General features: G+C 35.5%; 1 protein-coding gene across 1 annotated transcript in view; it reads right to left on the reverse strand.

The window, feature by feature from the left end:
* Window positions 1-1868: 1868 nt before the first annotated feature.
* Window positions 1869-22261, reverse strand: part of LOC114334749 (uncharacterized) — a 401766-nt gene continuing 381373 nt past the window's right edge. Inside the window, exons 5-6 of the mRNA XM_050659716.1 lie at window positions 19267-19465; window positions 1869-2101 (exon numbers count right to left, since the gene is read on the reverse strand). Coding sequence (XP_050515673.1) covers window positions 2013-2101; window positions 19267-19465 — 288 coding nt within the window. The 3' untranslated portion in view covers window positions 1869-2012. The remainder of the gene's footprint in view (window positions 2102-19266; window positions 19466-22261) is intronic.

Below are 22261 nucleotides of genomic sequence, written 5' to 3' on the forward strand. Positions count from 1 at the left end.
AAAGCGAAAAAAGTGAAAAAATGCGGTTTTTTTCGTGAGGACGAATTTCTTAGTTATTTTTTATACTCAATTAAAATTTAAAATCGTTCTAAAATTTAAATTTCCCGCCAAAAATTAAACATTTTTTTTTCGGACAGAACTTTTTGAAACATAGAACTTTCTTATTTAAACTTTTTTGCTAGCTCTCGATGCGGCTGAGATAATAAATAAATAAAAACATAAAAATTCTAATTAGGCCCTAGGTGGGTCACATGACCACCTAGGGGCTAAAAATTTCAGAAAGTGAGCTTCTATATGTGATAAACAGTGACAAATATGGAATTTATATCGAGTTGAGCGCATTTTTCATCATCTTGTCCGGCTAGCTTACCCGATGTGGCCGAGATAAAAAATAAATAAAAAAAATAAAAAGCCTAATTAGGCTCTAGGTGGGTCACATGATCACCTAGGGGGTAAAAATTTCAGAAAGGGAGTTTCTATATATGTGCTAAACTGTATGAAATTTTTTTGTACTAACCTATATGGAATTCAAATCGAGTTGGGGACATTTTTCATCATCTTACCCGGCTAGGCCCTTTTACTTCTTTTACTCATTTAGAATGTATATGATTGTACAGAAAATAATTCGCATAACTGACATACATTATTATAAACATAATACTTACCAAAATAATACTTACCCTTTTTGAAATGTTGTAGGTGTCAGATAGGAGGATAGCCGCATCGAAACTCGCCATGCAGTGAAAAGGTCTTCTGCGGAAGTAATGATATTTCGGCGCACCTTAATTGTAGTTGCTCGCACCATCAAGTCTTCCTTAGTTCTTCTGCGTCGCAGTGGTGCGATTTTACTTAAATAGGCTGATCGTGCGGAATGTACAAAAGATCGTTCAAGAAGTTAATATTTTAAAAACCCAACTCGAGTTACAAGCGGTAAATAAATGACTTTCCCACAAACGTGTGGGTAATTAATAGACAAGTGGTTCTCAGATTTGATAAAAATAATCGAAATAGCCAATTTTAACTTGTGAAATTTAAAGATATGAAATTATCTTTTAAGTATTTTAGTAAACAATAAATACCCTTTCAAACATTCTCCCCCTTCAAAAACGATGTTTTTAAAGACCACTAAAATAAGTATAAGTTCAAAAAATGAACACTAAAATATAAATAAAATGACAAAATAATAAAGAAAAAACAAATAGTACAATACCTATTTATTAACAACTAGGTGGTGGGTACTTTAACCACCGGAAGTTGTAAAATACCATCTAAAGCTGCCCGTGGATTAAAAATACGTATAATACCGTCCGTGCAGCAATGTGCCAGCATATAGAGGGCTGTTTGCTACTTATATACTTTTTAAAATACCTAGACTTTCCCTATTATACCTCATTTGTAATTTGGTTGCATTTAAATGTTATGCTAGGGTTAATTAATTAAATTAAATTAATTGAAGCCCCTCTGTGGCTCAGTGGTAAGAGAGCATACCTTTGGATCCAAAGGTTGCGAGTTCGAATATTACCTGAGTAGGAATTTGTTCATTTATTAAAAGTTAAAAAAAAAATAATAATTTCTATCCTAGTGGGATCCGAAAGGACCGAAAGGACCTCAGACTTTCAGATAAAATTATTAGAGTCTCTTTGTAAAGACAATTAAGTCGACTTTACTAAGTAACAAGACAGTTACTCAACACACAGTACACATTACACTATCTGATTGCGAGATTAACTGTACCATTCCAAAGTTCATGAGTTTTCGAGGCATTTAAGCTAAATTAAAAAAAAAAATAATTTTTAATTTCAGTCTAAAACGTGTAATATCAATAATACAAAAAAAAACTAAATTTTTATTAAAACCACTTTATTGCAATTATTTCTATATATCAATACATCTTTTTAGTGCTATAAATAAATTACAAAAAATGTTATTTTTTTAAATTGCAGCATTTTGATCACAATCATTCTTCATCCTATTTTGAGTTAGGTATTATATATTTAAACCTAGTCACATTTTTATAATATCAAGGAAATACAAATTATTGTTGGTATGAGAAAAACTATTTTTTGATAGATCTTCGTAACTCCCTCGTTTTGTGCAGTAACTGAAACAAAAAAAAAGTGTTACACTATCTCTCGCAAAAACATTTCGTAATTTTTTTATTAATGAAGAATTTTGTTTGCCTTGATGGTAAAACTGTTCTATAAGCAACAGTAAAAACAGGGTACTTCCCCGTTCTCGAGGATGCATAAGGTGTAATCTACATTGATTACCTCAAAAAAGAGCAGAACGGTCATAGGACTATACTAGGCTAAATTATTGGACCGATTTGACCCCTACTTGCAGGAAAATGGCCCGTTAGGCAAAGAACAAATTGCTCTTCCACAATGAAACCACCGAGGTGTGAGGACCTCTGCCTTTGCCACGTCCTATTTGTTTGAACTGGGCTACGAACTGCGTCCCCTCTCACTGTAATCTTCATATGTGGCCCCGTGCAACTTCTACTTGATTCCAAAATTGAACGAGTCATTTGCCGGGCAAAAGTTGGAGTCTAATGAGGAGCTCTGCTCATCTCCGCTACGGCAGCCTACTCTGCAGAACTTGAGAAAATGTATTTTTTACATGGGTTAAAGAACTTGGAGCTTCGCTGGTTGAAAGATATCAAGTTTAAAATGGAGACTATGATGAGAAATAAATCGTCAGTTTTTCAAAATTTGCATTTTTATGCAGGGCCGCCGAGAGGGATGAGCGGGCCCCGGTAAGAAGTGAAGAACGGGCACCCGGCAAAAAGTGAAGAGCGAAAAAATTGTTTAGTTTTTATAGAAATAAAATTATTAATAATAAATAATAAGAAATATTTGAAATATACATTTCATTAAATTTTGATTATGATTATAATAGTGAAAATTTTTATAATTCAGGTGCCTTTTCAGTTTTCTAATTGGCAAAGATATCTATGATTTTCGAAAAATCGTATGATTTTACCAAATCATTATTAATGCACAAAGTTGCTGGGCCAGTTAACTTTCACTTTCACCGGTAATGTGCAAAATATTCTTAACGCAATAACGACGTTAGAAAATAATAATTCCAATTTGAGATATTTAATGTTATTAAGTAAACCTATTTGGAGAAAGTTGAAATTCACCAATATTATCCTTGTATATCGCTGTCCAATGAAAAAATTGATCTATCAATTATTCACTCATATCTTCTATATAAAACTGAAGCAATATATAAATTTTTTCATAAATTTTCATCTCGAAATGTCCATAAAATATTAAATATCGAATTAGTTTCATTTTCTGCATTAAATCTTCTGGTTAAATTGCTTATTATACAATATATGGCAATATTAAATATTTCACAGCGAAATATTTCGTTGGGCTCAAAATTTTCAGTCGCGTCTCTGCTAGACCCAGACAAATACAAAAGAAAAAAAAAACGGGAAACATTACGTCTTTGGTCTGGTCGACGCCGGGCCCCTTATATCACCGGACCCCGGTAAAATGTACCGGCTGTAGCCCCCTCTCGGCTGGCCTGTTTTTATGTTGTAGGCTAAATTCTTATCGGACAGCTCTCGTATATAGCAGCCCATATCTGGCACGTATCAACAGTGCACGTGAGATTTGCCGCATAACGCTGATGGCGAAATAGCCACTTATGCGCAAATTCAAGTTTATTCTTGTCAAAATTCTGAAGGAAGTGAACAGTGAAGATTAATGTGGTTTTTCCAGCTATTACGCTTTTTATGATAAGAAAAAACTGAAATTCCAATTGAGAATCCATGTCGAAGATGTTGGAAAAATATGACATCTATGTTGTGCATAAATTGTCTTCCCGAAAATATTTTTCAAAACTTAAACCCAATGTTACTAAAAATTAGCTGTCCGATGTTGTTCATAAACTGTTTTGTAAAGATTGCAATTCAGCAAATATTGGGCAAACACACCAATACCTATATAGAAGGGTTGTTGCACACAAATCGAGTGTAAAAAGCTAAGAATTAAAAAGTATTGTTAGCCTTAGCCTTAGCAAAGCATTCTATAGAAAATAACCATGCTTTGGATATGAAAATGTACAGACTTTAGGACAAAAAGGGAACTACAACAAAATATGTATATTGGACATGATTCACATAAAGAAAGATTAAAATTGTACCATTGCCAGATATTTTAAATACGATCCTAAACCAGTTGCAGAGTTCAAGTATCCACCATATGTCCTTAGGGTAAATATCTTTTGCATCCCATCGCAAACTAGCAAATAATGCAGACATAAATATAAATTGTATATAATTAATGTTGATACATACAACTAACATGCTTATTAAAAATGGCAAAATTTGATTGCAATAAATAACATTCTGGACGAAATGAGATTACCTATTAAAGCCAATTTATACGCAGACGACTTGATTATCTACCAAAAAAGCAGAAGTGTGGAATGTGCGGCTGAAGTAATGCAGAAGTTTTTGCATATGCTGGTAAAATGGTCACTTAAAACTGGTTTTAACTTTTCTCCCGAAAAAACACAGTACATAATATTCAGCAAACGGAAAAATATAAAGAATGTTAATATAACTTTAAATGGACATACTCTAAAAGAAACAAACGAAATTAATTGGGTTAACTCTAGATTGCACCCTAAACTGGAAAAGCCATATAAATACCTTGCATAAACAATGACAACCTAGAATAAATCTCCTGAAAATTCTCTCAAACCGTACGTGGGGAGCAGATAAAAGAACCCTATTAAACTTATATCAATCACTTATACGTATCAAATTAGACTACGGTTCAATGTGTTATGATACTGCCAAAAAAACTACAATAAAGAGACTAAACTCAGTTTAAACAAAGTCACTAAGAATTGCTCTAGGCGCATTTAGAACTAGCCCAACCAATAGCCTTCAAGTATTAGCTAACGAATTGCCTTTACACTTACGAAGGCAACAATTGTCACTAAATTATGCAGCTCGTGTATTATCAAATCATCAAAATTCCATGCATTCAAATACCTTAAAACCTAAATTTATCAATAATTACATAAATAAACCTATGAATGCACTCCCTTTTCATGAAAGATTAAAACTCAGTGGATCCGACTGTGAACAGTTTGGTGCCATCATGAATCCGACCCAAAACTTCCCCTCTTGGTCAACTAGTCCACCAATTGCAAATACATTACTCGCTATCCCAAAACCTCCACTAACCCAACAGTAATACATCAATCATACCATGAAATAATATCCCTATATCCGAATTATGAACATATCTAGACTGATGCATCAAAAACTCAATCAGGACTAGCAGCGGCTTACATACATGGAGCAGACCATTTTAAAATACGACTTCCTTTGAGTTGTAACATATTTTTACTGGAGAAGCACTGGCTATTTTAGAGGCACTGAAAGTTTGCAGAAGAAAATCCGCACCCCATTACATTATGATATCTGACTCATTAAGTACACTAAAAGCTTTACAGCAATTGTATCCATCAGATGAAATTATAATGCTAATAAAAATTGAACTCATAATACTATTAGCAAAAAACATAGAAATAACTTTTTTATGGGTACCATCACACGTGGGAATCAAGGGAAACGAAGCAGTGGGCCAACTTGCGAATGAAGCTGCACTAGATGAAGGCATCCCTGTGTCAAAAATGCTAACAAGAACCGACCATAAAGCCTCCATCAAAAAACATATTACCAACTTATGGCAGAGTAACTGGAATTCCATATCCAACAAATTAAACGATTTTATAGAAACTGTCGTCACCACCTTACCACTCCCACTCAAACGTTGTAAACAAGTAATAATTACTCGACTGCGATTAGGACATACTATACCAACCCATATTCATTTAATAAATAAAGAAGCGCCCCTTTCTGCCACAATTGCAAGATCCAAATCACTGTGAAACATATTCTGTTAGAATGCAAAACATACATGCAAGAAAGAAGAAACAATAACCTCTCTACCAGCATGAAGGATCTACTAAGCTGCCAGTTAAACCAAGTGCTGAAATATTTGAAAGACATTAAATTTTACAGTGTTTAATAGAATATATTTAAGTTATATACATTGTAAGAAATTGAATACTTGTAATTTGTGTTTGTACTCCCTGCTAATAACTCTTAGTAGTTGATGCAGGGTCATTTTTGTTTAAATAAAAAAAATGGCAAAGATAGGCGAAATATTTAAGCAAAAATAAAATTTTTATTTATAGCAGACTGACAATCTCTGGCATTAAAACAGTTTCTATTTAAAAATTTCCTGGGTATACTCTTAAATTTTTTGAAAGGTGTTAAAATATAGTAACTTTGACCACATCAAAGGAAAACACTTGGTATGTATTTAATCTCAATAAATTTATGGCCCTCCTACTTATCCCTTAAACATCCCCTATCTTTTTCTAAATCCCAAACGACTACACGGCAATTTCATCAAACGCCAAAATTGAAGGATGATCTATAAAACGTTTACGAGACAGTTAGTGCTGTATCGTTCTATCTAGATCAACGCCTTCGGTAGATTGAGACGATAAAAATTAGCCCTCTGCTCCAGCACCTCTCATAAACACGAACGCTAAGAAAAACCCTTCATAAAAAGGGAAACCTCCTTTAGAATTAAGAGATATAGTACAAGAAATGTATTCGGAAATATTTACAGTATGGTGCAAATGAAAAAAATATGTATAAATAATTCGTTATTTTGTAACCGTAATCGACGATTTTTTAAAATAAAAATAGGGGCCATGTGCTAGCTCACTAGAAAAGGTATTGCATTCTGTATTCAGTAATATAAACATTAACATAATGATTTATACAAGGGCCCAAAAAACATTTTTTGAATAAAATATTAAAATATTTGGCACAAAAAGAAGAATGTATGTAATTTATTTGAAAATTGAATTGAACCAAAACGCACTGACTGGTTAGTAAATATATATACAGTGCTCTTCAGATAAAACTGTCCACCTTAAATAACTTTTGAACCACTGATTTTGAGAAAAAATGCAAACAAACGTCAAACAATACTTAAAGGGGGAGACATTATGCCATATTTAAGCTTTCTGGACAAGGCACCCCCTAAACCCTCGTATCTTCCCTTTATTTTTTTAATTACTACCTCCTTTTTTATATTTAGGTTCTCTTTTTTGTGCTGATTTCAAAAATGTGTAACACATGATGCTTAAAGTGATTAGTTTATAAGAAAAATAAATACAAATGCAAGAAAACTGGTTTGAAAAAAAATTGTTTTTAATTTGACAATATTATTATAAAACATATAGAATGAGAATTTCACTGCCAAAAATGTTTACAATAATTATTCAAAATGACTGCAATTCAAAGATGAAGTAGTTTTCAATCCTAATAGCAATATTAATAATATTTAAAAATATTAAAATATTACTAAAAGATTTTTAAATTGAAAACTTATTGGTCCATTTTCTTGGTAACACCTCCATGGCTTCTAAAATTTTCAAGCCAGATGGATGCTGAATCGAAGAAGACAAGAGGGAATTCAAAAACTTAAAATTCACGACCCCGTCTGTTCAGCTGGTAAATTGCAACAGAAAATGGACCTAGTTACTCAAAGAAGTAACGACCAATAAACAAATAAAATAAAAATTCCATTTTTATTCAGTCGTACTGCGAAGGCAAAACAATCTTATTTTTCAATTAGAATACGAAGCGCAGTCCAGCCCTCTGAATCGACGATTTTCGACTCTTGTTGGAGTCTCATCGGAGAGAACGTAGGCCTGCTACTCCATACTCCAATTGACCAACACCGAGAGTTTATCCCCCACACCGCAACTGACGTGAATTGACTAGGTGACTAGCGTCATCTGGCAATTGAAAGATGAAGTTGTTTTCGATCCTAATAGCAATATTAATAATATTTTAAAATATTAAAATATTACTAAAAGATTTTTAAAATGAAAATTTATTGGTCCATTTTCTTGGTAACACCTCCATGGCTTCTAAAAGCCATTAGAAGCCATGGAGGTGTTACCAAGAAAATGGACCAATAAGTTTTCAATTTAAAAATCTTTTAGTAATATTTTAATATTTTTAAATATTATCAATATTTCATTTAATATTTCATTTAATATTATTAATATAATAAAATTACTTCATCTTTCAATTGCCAGATGACGCTAGTCACCTAGTCCATTCACGTCAGTTGCGGTGTGGGGGATAAACCCTCGGTGTTGGTCAATTGGAGTATGGAGTAGCAGGCCTACGTTCTCTCCAATGAGACTCCAACAAGAGTCGAAAATCGTCGATTCAGAGGGCTGGACTGCGCTCCGTATTATAATTGAAAAATAAGATTGTTTTGCCTTCGCAGTGCAACTGAATAAAAATGGAATTTTTGTTTTATTTGACTGCCATTCACTTCCATACCATAGTACAATCTATTTTGAAAATTTTCTCTGACATTCCTTAACACGTGTGAAGTTAATTGTCGACATTCATCCTTTATTGTTTGTCGAAAACCATCCAGAGATTCTGGTTGAGTAGCATAAATTTTTGTTTTTAAATACACCCATAAGAAGAAGTCTAAGGGTGTTAAATCCGGTGACCTAGGTGGCCAATCCATCATCTGCGCTCTTCTACCTCTCAAACGACCGGGAAACCTATTGTATTACAGTTAATTAAGGTGAAACATTATACTACTCCTTAACTCGTTACAAGAATAGTAACGAATCGCCTTGAGAAAAAACTTGATTTCTACCAGCCAATGGAGCAAGCGGGATTTCGTACCGGATTTGGAACAAATGATCACTTACAGAGCATTAAAACGGTAATAGAAAAGACTACCGAATACAATCGACCACTCGTTTTGGCTTTTGTAGATTTCCATAAAGCCTTTGATACGGTAGAATTTGACAAAATTCTGGAAGCACTACAAGCATGCCGCATTGACTACCGATACACAAATTTAATTTACAATACATACAAAAACGCAGCTATGTCGGTGAAACTACGTAAAAACACGGACTATATCCCAATCGGCAGAGAAGTCCGAGAGGGCGATACCTTATCGCCTAAACTGTTTACCGCAGTACTAGAATATGCTTGTAAAAAACTTAACTGGGAAGAGCGAGACCTGAATATTAACGGTAGAAGATTAACAAATTTGAAATTCGCAGACGACATAGTTTTATTATCTGACAACCTTAAGGAGATATGTATAATGCTACATGATTTTCATTTTCAGTTAGTGTGTGCCAGTGTAGGTCTTAAAATAAACATCTCCAAAACAAAATTCATGACAAACCTAGTACCTAGCGGAAATATCAATATTGGAGACAACGAAGTAGAGCTAGTGGAAAAATACATATACCTTGGACACGAAATAAAGATAACAAGAGACAACCAAACATGCGAAATACTAAGAAGAATAAACCTAGCATGGTCAGCCTATGGAAAACTCAAAGACATCTTTAAAAGCGATATAATAATTTCTTTAAAACGTAAAACATTTGACCAATATGTGGTGCCTGTGATGACTTATAGTGCCGACACTTTGACATTGACAGCTACAACTTCTAAAATGCTGCAAATAGCCCAGAGGAAAATGGAAAGGTCATTGCTGAGTATATCGCTTCGTGACCGAGTTAGAGATGAAGACTTAAGACGAAGAACAGAAGTTACTGATGTAATTTCCCGAATTGCCACTCTGAAATGGAACTGGGCCGGACACGTCGCCTGAATCAGTGATGGGAGATGGGCGAAGAGATTACTTGAGTGAAGACCGATATTAGACAAAAGAAGTAGAGGAAGACCACCTACTCGTTGGACTGACGATCTTAAGAAAATGTCTGAAAATTTGATGCAAAGTGCTCAAAATAGAGCACAATGGACAAAAGTGAGGGAGGCCTATGTCCAGCAGTGGACGCAAAGGGCTGGATGATGATGATGAATTAAGGTGAAACAGATACTATATTCTTAAAATAAAAACTGTCTATCTCAGAAACTAATCACTTCACGCCTAATGTATTATACATTTTTGAAATCAGGAGCACAAAAAGGAGAATCCAAATATAAAATAAAAAATGGGTGTAATAATTAAAAAAAAAATAAAGGGATGATACGGGAGGCGAGTGGGCGCCTTTTCAAGCAAGCTTAAATATGCCATAATGTCTCCCCCTTCAAATATTATTTGACGTGTTTTTGCGATTTTCCTAAAAATAAGTGGTTCAAAAGTTATTTAAGGTGGATAGTTTTATCTGAAGAGTACTGTATATTTGTAGCTCAGCAAGGCCCATCGCTTGGAATTTCTACACAGTTTTTCTCTATTTTCTCCCGTCTATGGCCGCAGTTCTCCAATTTGTTATCCCGACTGTTTCCAGGTCTTCCTTACACGCTTCCAGCTACTTTTTTCTTGGTCGACGTCTTCTCCTCTTTCCTTCCCTTCTCATTAGCGAGTCCATTGCCCACCTTCCGTCCGCCATTCTCGAAAGATGACCTAACCAACTCAGTTTCTTTGTTCTGACGATCTGGCTTATTTCTGCTTTCCTGTACAGCTCTCTGATCTTTGCATTTGTTCGTCTCCTCCAAACGTTTTCATCGTCTTTTACTCCCCCGAATATCTTCCTTAGGACACTCAGCTCCCAGATATTCAGCATCCCCTCATGATTTTTGTTCATTACCCATGTTTCGCTTCCATAAAGGACTGTGGGCTGGATCACTGTTCGGTATAACCTCAATTTTGCCTATCTGGAAATATTTTTTGCTCTTAACAGTTTGTGTAGGGCTCCGACTATTTTCCTTTCTGTCGAGATTTTCTTCCCAATTTCTTGGCTTTCTTCCCGTTTACTTGTTAGAGTTACTCCTAAATACTCAAACTCCGTCATTTTTTGAAGCAATACTCTTTACTCTAGTTGTATGTGGTAATCTTCAGTGGTGTTTGTTGATATGCGGTCTGTCCCATTTCCATATACTTTGCTTTTGCTCGTTATTCCTCAGTCCATACTGGACTATAAATACTAAAATACTAATTCACGAAAAGGATGTCAAAAAGGGATGGAGAAAGTATTTTGACAGTTTATTAAATGAAGAATTTGACAGACAGCCTTTGGAGTTAACAGAGACAGTAACAGCAATGGTTACCAGAATAACAAACGAGGAAGTGGCTCAAGCCCTTCAAAAAATAAAGAAAGGAAAAGCAGTCGGACCAGATGACATTCGTGGGAAAGTATGGAGAGCATTGGGAGAGACAGGAATAAGCTGGCTAGCAGGTCTATTAATAGAATTATGGAAGTTGGACAAATGCCAGACGAATGGAAAAGCAGTATATTAGTACCTGTCTACGAAAACAAGGGAGACATACAACAATGTACAAACTACAGGGCTATGAAACTACTGAGCCACACCATGAAAATATGGGAGAGAGTAATTGATAGACATATACGTGAAGAAACCGAAATATCCGATAATCAATTTGACTTTATGAACGGTAGATCAACAACAGATGCAATTTTAATTGTAAGGCAACTGATAGAAAAATACAGGAATAAAGATACTAACGCTCATATGGTATTTATTGATCTTGAGAAAGCATATGATAGAGTTCCTCGATAGATTCTGTGGTGGGCACTCAATAAGAAAGGATTCCCTGGTGAATATGTAAAGATTGTGGAGATATGTAACGATTGTTTGGAGTAACGGTTAGTGTTAGGACAGGTGTGTGAGATACTGATAAATTTCAGGTGAAAGTAGTATTGCACCAAGGCTCGGTGCTTAGTCCTTATTTATTCTCATTAGTTTTGGACCAGATAACAGCGAAACTACCGGGTAACATTCCATGGTGCCTAATGTATGTTACGGTAATGTAGTGTTAATAGGAAATAGTAAAAGAGACTTAAAACAAAATCTGGAACAGTCGAGAGAAGCTCTGGAGGAAAAAGGTTTAAAACTTAGTAGGACAACAACAGAGTATTTGGAATGTTCATTTAAAGATGGAGTTACTACAAATAAAATGGTATCTTTGGATGGTGAAATGATTGTGAAAAACAATAGCTTTAAGTACCTAGGATCGGTATTACAGAGTAATGGAGAAATAGATGGAGATGCATGCAGTAGAATTAGGACTGGATGGATGAAGTGGAAAGAAACGAGCGGTGTTTTGTATGACAGAAAAATTCCAATGAATTTGAAGGGAAAATTCTATCAAACAGCCATAAGACCGGCTATGATGTACGGAACTGAATGTTGGGCAGTGAGAAAGAAAGAGGAACAACGAACGCATGTGGTGGAAATGAGAATGCTTAGATGGATGAGTGGAGTGACAAAGAAGGATAAAATTAGAAATGAGTATATTAGGGGAAGTCTAGGTGTGACACCAATTGATGACAAAATGAGAGAGCATAGGTTAAGATGGTTTGGTCATGTTCAACGTCGAGACGTTAATCACCCAATACGAAGAATAGCTGAAGTTCAGATTTCTGGAAGGAGTAATAGAGGAAGACCAAAGAAGACCTGGGGGGAGACGATAACGCAGGACATGTTGGTAAAGGGGATTAACATTGATATGACCTAAGATAGAATTGTGTGGAGCAATGAAACTAGGGAAGCCGACCCCGCATAGGGATAAGGCAAAGGGAATGATGATGATTCCTCAGTCCACACTGCTTAGCCTTTCCTTCAAAGAGTTTGAAAATCCTCAGCAATTCCCTTTCAGTTTTTGCCGTCAGCACTAGATCGTTTGCAAAGGCCAGAACCAGGCCTCTGTTGTCATAGATCATACCTTTCGTTCGTATTCCACTCTCTTTTAATATTGTCTCCAACAGAAAATTGAAAAGTACTGTGGACAGCGGATCTCCCTGTTTAATCCCCTTTTAACTTCTGTTAAATTTTCCTGTTAGGCTTCCTTCTATCCTTACCCTATTATCGGTCTTCATTAAGGTAATTTCTACTAGTCTGATCATTTTTTCCGGAATTCCGGATACTCTTAGAGCTTGGTACAAGCGCCTTCTAATCACATAATCGTAAGCTTGTTTGAAATCTATAAAGAGGAGATTTAGCTTTAATTGTTGCTCTTACGTGCTGCTCTGAATAATTTTCAACACGAATATTTGATCTATGGTGGATCTACCCTTTTTGAATCCTCCCTGGTATTCACTACCCTGCTCGTTTAAGTGTCTTTCCAGTCTGCTTCTTATGACTCTAACGAGTACCTTATATGTTACGTCCAAGAGAGTGATACCTCTGTAGTTTTTGCACACTGCACTGTCTCCCTTCTTATGAATGGGACATACCTAATATTGCCTCTCTCCATATTTCCGGCAATTCCTCTAGCTACCAGATTTTCATCAGCAGGCTACATATTCGTGTTATAGGTGCTTCTCCCCTATGGTTTATTAATTCTGCAGTAATACCATTGCTGCCTGCACTTTTATTGTTTTTAATGCTATGTATGATTTCTCTTATTACTTCCACGGTTGGAGTCTCCGTTGTTTCCGCCGGTTCGTTAACTACCTCTATAATTTCCTCTTGTTTCTCATCACTTCTATCCGGTTCTTCATTAAGAAGCTCTCTAAAATGCTCTTGCCGTCTATCTAGCTTCCCCTGCTTATCTCCTATTACTTTTGTAGTAATTCTGTTTTCTTACACATTGGTTACTGCTCCTTTTCGCCTCCTGGTAGAAGTCGCTTACATTTTTATAAATATAATGCTGTTCAATCTCTTGAAGCTTTTTATTCATAAGCCCCTTTTCTTCCTCCTACATATTTTTTCCCGTTTCTTCTCGTCGCTTCAAATTCATTCCTGTTTTCGTCACTTGGTTTATCCATACATTTTAGACTTGCCTTATTCCGTTTTTTAAGGCTTTTCCTGCAATCGGTTTTAACCCTACGTTAGTCGCGCCGTTATTGCTGACGAGCTTAGTCGCGCGGTCTACGATTGTAGACCAATAGTTTTTGGTCGTATAATACCGGATTTTCACAAAATTAAAAAATTAATGGTAAATAACATGTTTATATATGTCTGTACTTCGATATTAGACATGGTAAAGTTAAAGACGAAGTCATGATTTTTTGGGTCTTTATTTGCAATTAAATGAAAATTGTCACAAAAATAAGCTCAATTTAGTAAAAAACACAAATATTTTTATCTTTGAACTTACAAAATGACCAATAGTGATGAATAATAATAAACAGAACAAAAAAGTAAACAAAGAACAAAACTATTAAATGGTAAAATTGGCGCAATTTTAATCCGTAAACATTCACTGCAAAAAATGTCCCTGAGATGATCCTTGCAGCCAAATTTGTCACATTTTTGGCATGACCTTCTTGTTGACTTATTGCAAATTCGTGGACCAATACAACATTATCCCACGTAATTTGTAGGAATATTAGGGGGAGGGGTACGACTTCTTGAACTCCAGGCAGTACGCGTGCTCGTCGTCTAAGTTCTCTTGGCAGGGAAGGTATAGTTGATATTCAATTTGGGATTTGATTAGTTCCCTAAGTCTTCAAAAAAGTCGCTTCTTGAAACTTTTTGATTTATGTTATTAGCTTTATATACACAGCAGGCTACATACATATTAGCTTTATACAAGGTGTCCCAAAAGTAGTGGAACGGTCGAATATTTCGCGAACTAAACATTGGATCGAAAAACTAAAAAATACTTGTTCAATCATTTTCAAAAATCTATTTAATGACACCAAACACCAACCTCCACTACACCCCCTGGAGGTGGGGAGGGGGGTAACTTTAAAATCTCAAATGGAAACCCCTAGATTTTCTTGCAGATTTGGATTCGTTACGTAAAAGTAAGCAACTTTTATTCAAGACATTTTTTCGAACTTTGAATAGATGGCGCTATAATTGGGAAAAACGATTTATCCTGATACCATGGGTAAATTATAGAAACGGTCTAATATCTCGAGAAATACACTTCCAAATAAGAAACCAAACAAATTTTTTTAATCTATCTATCTATCAGGGAGGTTTCTACAGCCTCTGCCGCTTCTCGCATTTCGACCACCATCGTTTTCTGTCCATCCATTCGTCTTCTTTGATGGCTCTATCTTTCATGATGTGCCGTACATTTTCTTCCCAGGCAACTGAAGGTCTTCCCCTTCTTCTTCTTTTGTGTGGTATGTAATTTAAAGCTTTCTTTGACCATCTATCTTCATTCATTCGTTTCACGTGACCATACCACACTAGTTGTCTAGTTTCAATTTTATCTACACTGGAATATACAGTATGTGTCCTTCTTCTAATATCTTCATTCCTGATGTGATCTTTTTTAGATATACCACACGCTCTCCTTAGATAATCCATTTCTACTACTTCTATTCTTTTCCTATCTTTTTTTGTCATCTGCCAAACTTCTGCCCCATAAGTCATAATAGGCTCTACCAAGGTACGATAGATTGTCAATTTCGTTTCTTGCCTTATATCTTTAGACCAAAGTAGAGAGCTCAGAATGTTTTTTTAATACTTTTCGAAAACCTATCGAATAACACTAAATATGACCCTCCAACCCACCCCCTGGAGGTGGGGTGGGGGGTAACTTTAAAATATTAAATAGCAACCCCCACTTTTTACTACAGATTCGGATTTGTCATGAAAAACTAAGCAACATTTATTCGAAACATTTTTTAGAATTGTTGATAGATGGTGCTTTAATTGGAAAATACGATTTATTAGCGCCATCTATCAGCATTTTTAAAAAATATTTCGAATAAATGTTGCTCAGTTTTTCATGACGAATTGGAATCTGCAATAAAAAGTGGTGGTTGCTATTTAAGATTTTAAAGTTACCCCCCACCCCACCCCCAGGGGGTGGGTTGGAGGGTCATGTTTAGTGTTTGTCGATAGCTTTTCTAAAAATATTAAAAAACTGTTTTTTGGTTTCTTATTTGGAAGTGTATTTCTCGAGATATTAGACCGTTTCTATAATTTACCTATGGTATCAGGATAAATTGTTTTTCCCAATTATAGCGCCATCTATCCACAGTTCGAAAAAATGTCTTGGATAAAAGTTGCTTACTTTTACGTAACGAATCCAAATCTGCAAGAAAAACTAGGGGTTTCCATTTAAGATTTTAAAGTTACCCCCCACCCCACCTCCAGGGGGTGTAGTGGGAGTTGGTGTTTGGTGTCATTGGATAGATTTTTGAAAATGATTGAAACACGTATTTTTCAGTTTTTCCATCCCATGTTTAGTTCGCGAAATATTCGACCGTTCCACTACTTTTGGGACACCCTATATAATACAACTAAAAACTGGAACTCGTTTAGTCGCGCGTTCTACAGTTGTAGACCAGTGCTCTTCGAATAATGGTAAAAATATGCAAACAGATCGGCGGCGTTTACCAAACTGAAGATTAAGTTGAAAATATTAGTGACAGCTACTAAGCGGGATGGGGGCGTGTGTGCAGTTTCTGGAATTGGAGACCACTTAAAGGAGAGTGGTCTACGATCGTAGACCGCGCGACTAACGGAGGGTTAAACCATTCTTTGCCTCTTCCCTGCTTAACTGGACCTAACCGCTTTTGAGCTGCTTCCTTCATAGCTTCTTCTATTGTTCCCCACTCAATTTCATTGTCACCTTGCTTTTCGATTTGAAGTAGTTTTGCTGTCACCTCTGCCTGGAAATTTTCAGCTTTCTTTGTTTTTTACTTTGGCGACGTCAAATTTCTTATTTGCTATTCTCTGGTCTCTGACCTTTGGGATAGTTTCTCTTAATTTCGTGATCATTAGTATGTGATGTGAATCCGCGTCTGCCCCTCGATATGTTCTAACGTCTGTTATTAATTTTGCGCGCTTGCTCTCCACTAGAAGGTGGTCGATTTGGTTGCGTGTTCTGCCATCTGGAGAGATCCATGTTCCTTTGTGGATTTGCTTGTGGTCGAAGTAAGCACTCATAATTTTCAAGTAATTTTCCTGCGTAAAGCCTACCAATATCTTCCCATGCTTATTATTTTCGTTATGTTTACTCTTACCTTCAGTAGTTTTTCGGTACCTCTCTTCATTCCCCACTTTGGCATTTAAATCACCTATTAGAATTTTAATATCATATTTTGGTATATAATATATAAGTTCAATCTTACCATGTTTTACATTTTGGTCTTTATTCTCTGAGGGAGCATGCACATTTATCGGTCGGTAAATATAGTTAAATATTATATCGGAGTATGGTTAGAACGACCTCTAACGGGGACACATGAAAAGAGTGTCGATAACGATTCAAGTAAACTGTTTACCCAGGTATAAACATACCAGTCGGGCGATGCTTAGGAAAATATTCCACCGACGCATCTCAGTTTACCCGTCTGAATCGCCATCGTTTTGTACTCTAATACCGAGAATAATGTAAAACAAAATAGAAATAGACGTTTCTTCTTGCAAAGCCTCTTTGATAACGGGTGAACCTAGAAGCACGTGTCAGGGGATGGCAAGAGACTCGATTTGAATCAAAACGAAACAATCTATTTTCATTTTGTTTTAAACTATACTCGGTATTAGAGTACAAAATGATGGAGATTTAGACGGGTAAACTGAGATGCGTTGATGAATAGCAAGCTGAAAATTTGCGAATAGCTTAACGGTGTCTAGTCGGACAATCTTTGATGCATGGGAACATTGAAACAGTGGAAGTTTTAATTGTGGAACTCGTAATCTTGACAAGTTTATTAATGTGAAAACTAGCAGGTTGTTGTTAGATTTATTCAAGAGCAAACTTTATATAATATATGTATGAAAAAATTTTTGTCCGACAAATATGTTGGGCATTTTAATCATATAATGTTCTTGAACTCCTAAGTGGAGCATAAGCTTCAGTGAAAACGCGCCATCGGGTTCTATTTTGTGTTAAGGCACAAACCTCATTCCAGGAGTTTCCTTGACTTTTTATCTCGTCCATGACGGATATTATCCAAGTTTATGCTGGGCGACCTCTTTTCCTTTTTCCTTGGGGATTCCACTCAAGGGCACTCTTTGCAATACTGAAACTATTTTTCCGGAGTGTGTGACAGATCCAATCACACTTTCTAGACTGTATTTCATTTTCTGCCCTCTTTTGTTGAGTTAGGTGTAGTAGATCTTCGTTTCTGATGGTGTTTGGCCAGAAAATACGAAAAATTCTTCGTAGACATTTGTTAACAAAGACCTGAAGTTTCTCTGTAAGGGTTCTCGTAATTTTCCAGGTTTTTCACCCGTAGAGCAGAACAGACCTGACATTTGACTGGAATATTCGGATCTTTGTCCGTGTAGTGTGCTCGCCAGACAACAGTGTTGAGCATGCTGAATGCTCGTTGAGCTTTTCGTATCCTCATACTTCGAAGATACGTAAAGTTCTCCAAATTTTCAATCTGCATGTTGTCAATAGTCAATAGCGTGTTGCTCGTTGCATTTATTCTCATGGACTTGGTTTGACTAATATTGATCTGTAAACCTATTTTATTGGCTGCAGTGGAGTGTTTAAAATTGACCAGCCACATTTTTGACCCGTTGTCCTTAATAGGCAGATATCGGCGGCGTATTCTAGATCGCTTGGGCCCGTGGTTAACGTCCATTAATCCCTCTTTTGTCGAAGTCTAGTTTAGAGAGAACATAGTCTATAGCTATGTTAAAAAGGAACGGAGAAAGCACGCATCCCTGTCTGACTCCAGTAAGTACGTCAAATTCGTCACTGTTGATCCCATTGTGTGTCACGCTACATTTCGCCTCAATGTACACTGTGTACAGTGACTTTATAATGAAAATTCTTTTGTGCAGGATATTTCTTAGCTCTAAAATTTTCCACAGGGCAGCATGAGATAAGCTGTCAAAGACACTTTTGAAATCAACAGTTTTAAAATCAAGTCCGACAGGTAGAACATGTCAAATGACAGTGATTATATTGGTGGTAAATTGCACTTTGATTCTTGTATGAGAGTTTAATGAAAGGGTAGTAAACTAATTGGAAGATCTGTCCGACAAAATGCATGGGACGTTTTCGTAGTCTGACGTTCCAAACCTGTAACCTGTTCCACAATTAAAACTTCTCCTTTTCCAGTGTTCCAGTACATCAAAGTTTGTCCGATTAGACACCGTCTTTTAATTAATAAACTTTTTGGTAACCGGGATCCAGACCTATGAGGCTCAGTGTATTTTTAGGTATGTATCGGACTAAAAAGTATATTTACAATCGCTCGTATGAAAAAATATATATCAAAACCTTAAATCATAAACGTTAAATTTTTTTCATTTTCTCCTCTACTAAAATAAGAAAAATGACGAAGAAAACTTCATTTTACCTTTCTCAGGGACGGGATCTTTGGCATTGTCGAAAATAATCTCGGTCTCCTGATGATAGAAATCTCCAATTTTGGCGACACACTTTAACGTAAGACGACTGTTGTTGAAATGAGACTCGAAGAGCGGTAACGTCATGAACATTCTGCTCTCGAATAATTCCCCTACAGTCGTTTTGTTCCTAAAGCATGTTTGGCACACCTACGACAAGATAAATATAATTAATTATTTTAGGCTTGACAGCAAATTAGGAAAAAATATTTTAATAATTACAATTTAATTAAAGATTTAATATTTAGTAAATAATGACATAAAATACTTTCTCACAATCAATTTATTTACATCGGACCACCGGTTTCGCTGTCTACACTTTGCACAGCATCTTCAGGTCCCGGTTACAAGTAAATTACACGATTACGGTATAAGGTATGACTTTAGTAGTAAACATTGCCATACTTTTGCCATACATATTGCTAAAAGGAGGGTTGATGGTTAGGATGGATTTAAATGGATTCAACTAATAAGTTGGCTGGATCTTGAGGAAAGGTGGTCATTAGAACCAATACGACATTAAACCAAAGTAATTTTTTGTTATAATATACACTCACCGGCACAAAATTTCGCCACTAAAAATTTTTGATTAAGTTTGACAACTTATAACTTTATTATTTGTACTCTGATTTTCAAGATTCTTACATTAGTTTGTAGGTATACTTGTGTATAATTGTAAATATTTTACCTGAATTTTTAAATTCCCCTGTATATATTTTTTTCTTAATTATTATTACGAGCACTGAATAAGAGTCTCACACATATGGACTTGCGTAGCGTCGGCCCAGATGGGTGGAACGAATTTGGATTACTACGGTAGACGGTCCGAAATACTTCTAACTTTGAATCTTTAAGGCCTAATTAAGTAAGAAAAACATTCGCAACTTTGAATCAATTTTAATAGTTTGATTCTCAGTGGAAAACGGAGATGGGAGATTAGATGCAAGTGATTTTTATTTAGCGCAGGTTTGCGAGAGTTGGTCGATTTTGAGATTCTGAGGAAAGACATTGTATTTGGCAATAATCGAAGGGACGAAGTTTAAGACGTACTTATATATTGACAAGCCGGTCATATATTAAGTAGATAAACGTGATTATTTCAAAGACAGTTTCTTTTGTGAGAACTCTGTGAGAATTCTTTTGTAAAATTTTAGTCGCAATTACACAAACACTTTTACATTTCGCCAATTTAATAGTATCTATAATTTAGTCATCTATTTTATTAATTAAAACTGTTAAACATCACACGGACTTTTATCACGATTGTCTTTAACGAATCCTACACTTTTGTATTGGGATCGTTTGCTAATAATTCGGCAACAAAAAATTTTTGTTTCACTCTTCTTCTTTCTTTGATCTCTCCTTCAATTAATGTTTACAGAAATTGGTATCTTTCCTTTCTAATTACGTGCCCCAGGTATGCCATTTTTCTCTGTTTAATTGTGCATGGCAGTTGCCGTTCTGTACCAATTCTTCTCAGGATTTCTTCATTTGGTATTCGCGCGGTCCAGGGAACTTTAAGGATTCGTCGATAAATTCACATCTCAATTGCCTCTAGCTTATTCATTGTGTTTATTTTTTAAGTCCACCTTCCATGCCATATAGGAGCACCGACCATATATAGCTTTTCGTGAATCTTAGTCTTAGATTCAGGTCAGAGTCAGAGCTCGTAAAGACGTTTCTGAGTTTTTTGAATGCGCGTCTGGCCCTTTCATTCCGACATTTAATTTCCATATCCGACATCCAGGTTTCACATGGCCAGGTTCCCAGGTACTTAAATTTTCTTACACGCTCTACGCCTCTATTGTTATATGCCAGTCTCGCATTTTGATGTTGACCTAATTGACGGCTGATTATAAGGAACTTCGTCTTTTTTGTGTTGATGCTAAGTCCCATGTTCTTGCTACGTTCTCCAATTTTATTAAGAAGGTTTATATTAGGAGGTTTTCTACAGTGCATTCATAAAGTGAGGAAACGGTCTATTATTTCATGACTTAATTATTTTAAGAGTTAAAGCTCTGACAGGTCGATTTTTATTTTTAAAGTATGATTTTTTGACGAATATCCCATAATAGTGATGTCATCGATTTGGGCGTGATGACGTCATCGATGATTTTTTTTATATGGAAATGGGGGTCGTGTGGTAGCTCATTTGAAAGGTAATTTAATTCGCTATACAGTAATGTAAACATTAACATATTTACTTATACAAAGTGGCCAAAAAATAATTTTTGAATTAAATTAATTGACGCAAAAAGAGGAATGTATGTAATTTATTTAACTCAAAATACATTTTACTGGTGCCAGATATTTTTAAAAATTGTTTATTTCATAAATAAACATTTCTTTTCGCTTAAATTAAATGTCAAACAGCCACCCACCTGCCTCTTGGCAGTTTAAATATTTAATTTAAGCGAAAAGCAATGATTATTTGTCAAATAAACATTTTGTTTCTCTTTTCTGATAGCAGTAAAATGTATTTTGAGTTAAATAAATTACATATATTCTTCTTTTTGCTGCAATTAATTGAATTCAAAAATTATTTTTCTGGCCACCCTCTATATATAATGATGTTCATGTGTGTATTACTGAAGAGAGAATTAAATAACCTTTGAAATGAGCTACCACACGAGCCCCATTCCCATTTAAAAAAATCATCGATGACGTCGTTACGCCCCACTCGATGACGTTACTATTATGAGGTATACGTCAAAAAATCATAATTTAAAAATAAAAATCGACCTATCAGAGCTTTAACTCTGAAAATAATTAAGTCATGAGATAATGGACCGTTTCCATACTTTATGAATGCACTGTATATAGTCCGCTATTAATACCGAGTCAGTCATCTGCATATCGTTTATTATTGATCTAGGTACCATTTAATTTGTTACCGCTTTTGCATTTTTGAAGAGCTTCCTTGAAAATTTTTTCTAAATATAAAAA

Source organism: Diabrotica virgifera, chromosome 8 (genome assembly GCF_917563875.1).
Source record: "Diabrotica virgifera virgifera chromosome 8, PGI_DIABVI_V3a".
Classification (NCBI taxonomy): domain Eukaryota; kingdom Metazoa; phylum Arthropoda; class Insecta; order Coleoptera; family Chrysomelidae; genus Diabrotica; species Diabrotica virgifera.